This window comes from Mercenaria mercenaria, chromosome 16, assembly GCF_021730395.1.
Source record: "Mercenaria mercenaria strain notata chromosome 16, MADL_Memer_1, whole genome shotgun sequence".
NCBI classification, from domain to species: Eukaryota; Metazoa; Mollusca; class Bivalvia; order Venerida; family Veneridae; genus Mercenaria; species Mercenaria mercenaria.
The window spans coordinates 42589080-42595079 of NC_069376.1; the positions used below are offsets into that span (position 1 = coordinate 42589080).

The following is a 6000-nucleotide window of genomic DNA, read 5'->3' on the forward strand; positions in this document are numbered from 1 at the left end:
AAGTTAGTACTGATACCGGCATATGCTTGCGTTACAGTATGTTATCATATACCCTTCTTTAAATTACGACAAGTTATGTCTTTAAAAAAGATGATAGGGTAGTTGGAAAATAAGTTATGTATAAATCTGGTGAGTGTTTTCTCTCGCATATTTTGCTTTGAATGTAAATTGTTATGAAAAGGATCCATATAGAAATGAAAAACTTATGTCCGATTGTCACGTCGACATCATGTAGAAAAGTCATTATGGCGGGTGAAAGAGAGCTGAATCGTTTTCAGACCAATTTCCAAATGTTGATGACAATGTGTACGACAAAAGCATTCGCAATTCATACTAATGAATTTGTTGAAAATTGTGAAAAACGAAAATACCAGGATAAAAATACAGAGCATGTGTATGATAAAAGGGCCAATAAACGGCTGGCGTGTGCATTCTTGCCATAATGGCGAACGAGCTAACGGTCCCTTGTAATTATGGCACCGGATGGCAAAAAGTCACTACCAAGTCGTATATTACCAGTTGTTCCTGATGAAATATTAATCCTTATCGTGCTGGACACGATTGATTCTGCCTTTGTGACCAGTGTAGATCATGATCAGCCTGTACATTCGTGCAGTCTGATCAAAATCTGCATTGTTTGCCATTCAGTCAGTATCGTTTAGGAAAACTCCCTTTTTAACAGTTAATGGTACTGTCGAAATTGAAAGATGGACAAGTTCATTATAGAAATTTAGCAGGGTAATGGTTAAAAACATTTATTATTAAATCTATATTTATAGTCCTTTCCATTGGTCTAGAAATAGTCACATGATCAATGATAAAAAGTCGTATTGACTCAAAGGCGGAGCCAAAAACACGTATTGACCTCCAGCTATAATAACAATGGTTATTGTTTCCCTTGTAACAAAAAGGTGACGAATGTTGCTAAATAGACTGATTACAGATTGCATTCTTTTCATGCATTACGTGTGAGCGTATGTACGACCCTTACGGTGGCATATATTATATCTAAACATTGCAGGCATTGGAACAGTACCAGTCGGCCGAGTAGAAACTGGTATACTCAAACCCGGTATGGTCGTGACATTTGCTCCATCACAATTAACTACTGAGGTTAAGTCGGTCGAGATGCACCACGAGTCTCTACCTGAGGCTTTACCAGGTGACAACGTTGGTTTCAACGTGAAGAACGTTTCTATTAAAGATATCAAGAGAGGAAATGTATGTGGAGATTCAAAGAACGATCCACCGAAGGGAGCTGCAAACTTCACTTCCCAGGTATATTTCTCAAATATCTTATTATGATTTTTTTTCAGATTTGTTTGGCTGCGGGTGTAGTTATATGTTCGAAAGGTGCTTATAACAATGCATTAGAATATTGATCGAATAAATGTATAAAACACGGTGTATACCCATATCGGATCCCTCTCTGTGGAAAATGAGAAAACGGATCCCTCTCTGTTCGCGCACAGGACACTCTCTGTGCTAAACAATGAACTCCAACGTCAGTCAGCTCGGAAAATCAAATTCACATTTTTGTGCATAAAAACATGTGGCCCACGGAATGACGTAGCTATATACCATTGCTTCTTATCGTTACATTTGTTTTATCAGTTGACACAAGTCCAAACGAAGATGGAATGTAGACGGAAGGTACTGGCTTCACAACCAAGGTACTAGATATTTGCTATATTCAAGGAAAGTCGTATATAAGATTCATATACATAAAACGATGTTCATCCAAGCCAGTACCTCCGGCTATATTGGACTTGTGTCAACAGATAAAACAAACGAAACAATAAAAAAGCAATGAGATATATTTTATATAGCACATGCGCCACAGGAAGGGGACAAAGCAAAAAGGCCAGATTTCTGGTATCGTATTGGCGGGATGTCGACTAAGGCGGCGCGTTAAAATTTCGTTATTTCGCCTTTTCGCGTTGTGATTTTATGCTTATCAATCTCGCTTTTTCGCTTTGAGGCCCGCGACAAAGCATTTTGAACAGAATCGTTGGATAGAATTTAACTCATTGTACACTTAGAGCAACCTTCGATAGTTTGAATTAAAAGATGATGCCTTTGAATCTACGTTTTTCTTATGATTTAAGGGTATATAATCACTGAATTCTCCTGCAATCTTATGAGAATTCAATAAAATCTAATCGTAAGGGTTCAGTTAAAATGTTAAACGATTGACATTGATTGCAGTATTGTAGCTAGCCAAACAATTGTTAAAACAGTCCAAGCGTTAGCGTAATTGACTTCATATACTTTAAAAATTGTGCATGCACAATGTCTTAACTGAAATCTTGTTTTAGGTGATCGTACTCAACCATCCAGGTGAAATAAGGAGCGGTTACGCACCTGTCCTAGACTGCCACACAGCTCATATCGCCTGCAAATTCGCAGAAATCGATCAAAAAATTGATCGGCGTTCCGGTAAGGTTTTAGAAGATAATCCGAAGTTTGTTAAGTCAGGGGATGCCTGTATTGTCAAGATGGTTCCATCAAAACCAATGGTTGTTGAAGCGTTCGCCGAGTATCCTCCTCTGGGACGTTTTGCAGTGCGAGATATGAAACAAACGGTGGCTGTTGGTGTCATTAAAGCCGTCGAGAAAGCCGAGAAGGCTGGAAAGACTACTAAGGCGGCTCAGAAAGCAACTGGAAAGAAGAAATAATATAAGGTCATGCAAAAACTATCAGCAATTTTGCAAAATCATGTAGACTATTATTCTGCAAAAAAATTTTCTTTATTAAATAATCCCAAAATTACACTGGACGATATATCTTTTTCTTAATTGTTAAACTTCGATTGAATCGTGTACAGCGGCTCAAAGAACCAACATCATGACTGAAGAATATATTATACCAATAACAGATTCTTTTTCTTTTTTCCCTCATACATTTGTTCATAAATATACAAACTGTTAACATACCTCAGTTTAAAGTGTGGGAAAATTTGGTTTCATACAAACTTTACCTTCTTGGTGCTATAGAAATATCTGTATAGATAAAAGAAATTGCAATTTGTGCGCGTAAGCAATTTTGGATAGGCTTTTAGAATTAAATATAAAAAAATGTTTACTTTTAAATCATTAAGAGGTCTATTTTTAGAGTAGTCGGGGCGTATTGAGGTCTGACTTGTATACTTGATCTAAGGCGTGACTGCCGACATATCCACGGCCCTTAGAAAGCAATAAACAAAAATACAGAATGAATAAATGCAAGATTAAGATGTATGCAAATTCTAAACCTTACAATATTTCTCTTTTTTCACGAAATGGTTTTGACTTCGGCGTTCCACAACCATAGGTTTGTATTTAGCATCAATATCACATCACTTCTTATCGTCGAAAATAAGAGATCATTTTCTTACATTCAAATTCAAAGAAACCGCCCTCTCTACGAATACAGATCCTAGTGACATTTTCTGAACCATAATGAGATATACAATGGATATACGGGCAAGAAACGTTTTCCAAGAGTCTGCGAACGATACATGTATAACCGTCTTTTTCATCTCAATAGTTCAGTTAAATAGTTCAATTAACACATCTATTGTTTTGTTCATATACAGTTATCTAACACTATACGGGCCGATATTTCTGGGTGTTCTCTGTCTACAAAATATATAAATTTGCGGACTGTGAAAACGCAGCAATGGGGCAAGTTGGTTTTTAATAGGAAAAATATTGTCAGCGCTGAATAAAAATCAAAAAGTGAGGGTTATGTTTGATACAAGGAAAATGTTTTCATTCAAACAAACAGAGTAAAATCAGTTAAAATTGAGACCTCAAATTGTTTTGGTGGTACAGTAAACCTCGCTTATAAGGAACAGCTTGTGACCTCTCAAATTTGATCCTTATAACCGAGGTTCCTTATATCTGTATAGCGAACTAGTTCCTTGTAACCGAGGTTTGTATAACGAACACAATTTGTATAGTGAACACTATTTGACTGACGTTTGAAAAGGGCTATGTGTTCTCACTCCGGGCCGACCATGAATCTTTATGTGAGAAAGTTGCGAGTCTAGTAGTAGTACCAGTCCTCTCCTGGAGAGATGGTAAGGTAAACTGCCTGCATGTATATGACTGAAATAATGTTAAAACATGGCGTTACAACTTAAACTAAGCCAATATGTACGTCGGTAAGAATGACTGTTCTTTTTGTTTACTTTTTGTCAATTATTTCTATCTTCTTTTTTAGAGAGCTCTATATTATGACTATAAGATATGTTGCAGTTCCTCCCCTTACCTGTGCTCGAGAATATGCACACCTTGTCATGGACATGTACAAGGGAAGTATCGTATAGAACTCAACTCTACAAAATGAGAAACCGTCATTAATATACCAAAACCAAACAATACATATAATATGGATTTAAAAAATGTAAATTATACTTAAACATAGTATAGCTATTGTCCATTTTAGCACCTGCTATAATGTTTACAGTTGAACTGGAATGTTTGCTATTGGTAATCACACGTAAATGCTCATTTATTTAGGATAGAATGAGGCAATAATGGCCAATATTAATACCGCAAGGTTTGGTGACCGTTGCTGATTTTCATTCACTATTGTTAACATTATTAGTTACACTGCTTGTTGGTGACAGGATACGGGATATACGCTGTCCAGGAAATCCATATATGGATTTTCGAGACAGCGTATATCCCGTATCTTGTCACCAACAAGCTGTGTAACGATTGTATCTTGACGACTACCCTTTACCTAATGCTATAATCAACACATTTTGTAAATTAACAAAGCTACTTACAGTGCAGACTGGAATCCTACAATCATTTGTTTGGTCATCATGTTTTGTTTATAGTTGATTTACACCAGCCATAAAATGCACAATGACCTGTGTTTTGGTTAAATCACACAACACAAAAGCTCATTTACACAGGTTATGAACTGGTTTAGATCAGAAACACTAAAACACTTCTTGTTCCATCCCTTAGAAAGTCACCAGATTTCATGATATCACAAATGTCTTGATACTTCGGCTTTCATCTCGTTTCCTCTTAAGTCATTTATCTTGCACCTAGAATAAATGATCCTACAACAAACTGCTGAGTAACAAATATGTCAATTCCTTTATTTTACGATGATTTAACTTAAAACAAGATTTCAACGTCCGTTTATCCCATACAGAGTTATTCCGCTTTTACGGCTAACTTTTGTCAAACTTCATGAGCCTCAATGGGCAAGAAAACACCTAATTTACTCTCGGAAACGATACTATCGCTGGAGCTAATAAATAATCTGACCTGATTCAATTAGCCAGCAGTGTGGTAGCCATTTTGTTTTAATCAAAATTCATATCTGAAATATACTAGCAGGATATGGAATATATCATGTCTCCACGTGACGTCTATTGACCAAAAGAAATGCAAGAAACTTGTAGGAGGCAAGATAAGAAATAATACACGTAGCTGTCGAACATAAATTTGAGTTAATATAAGTCTATTATCGTCTAGTATTTGGTAAATGTTAATGATGATATTTCATATTTTCTTTTTATCTTATCCGTGAATTAACAAACTAAGGATCATAGAAATGAAATAATTTGTGTTTACTCACGTGCATGAAAGCGCGTGTAAGTGCCAACGTTACTCCGATGTCATCAGCGATTCTCCTGTTTATTTCCGGTCTTCAATAATTTATATTATTTTTGTTTGTTCGCTATAACCGAGGGGGTTTCCATTGATAATACTTTGGGACTGGAAAAAGTGTTCCTTATAACCGAGTGTTCCTTATAACCGAGTTCCCTATAACCGAGGATTTTCACATTGAATAAAGATTTGTTTGTTTGCCGTTTTTCAACAGTATTTCAGTCATGTAACGGCGGGGTACATTGAATAAAGAAGGAATTAGATCGGGGAATTGAAAACTGTTCCTTATAACCGAGTCTTCCTTATATCCGAGTTCCTTATAAGTGAGGTTTACTTATATAATCTTAGTATCCATGACAAATTCTGTCATGTTATCATTTCA

At 36.2% G+C, this 6000-nt stretch overlaps 1 protein-coding gene across 1 annotated transcript in view; it reads left to right on the forward strand.

The window, feature by feature from the left end:
* Positions 1 to 2875, forward strand: part of LOC123540539 (elongation factor 1-alpha) — a 35516-nt gene extending 32641 nt beyond the window's left edge. Inside the window, exons 6-7 of the mRNA XM_045325632.2 lie at positions 1022 to 1278; positions 2319 to 2875. Coding sequence (XP_045181567.1) covers positions 1022 to 1278; positions 2319 to 2678 — 617 coding nt within the window. The 3' untranslated portion in view covers positions 2679 to 2875. The remainder of the gene's footprint in view (positions 1 to 1021; positions 1279 to 2318) is intronic.
* Positions 2876 to 6000: the final 3125 nt, after the last annotated feature.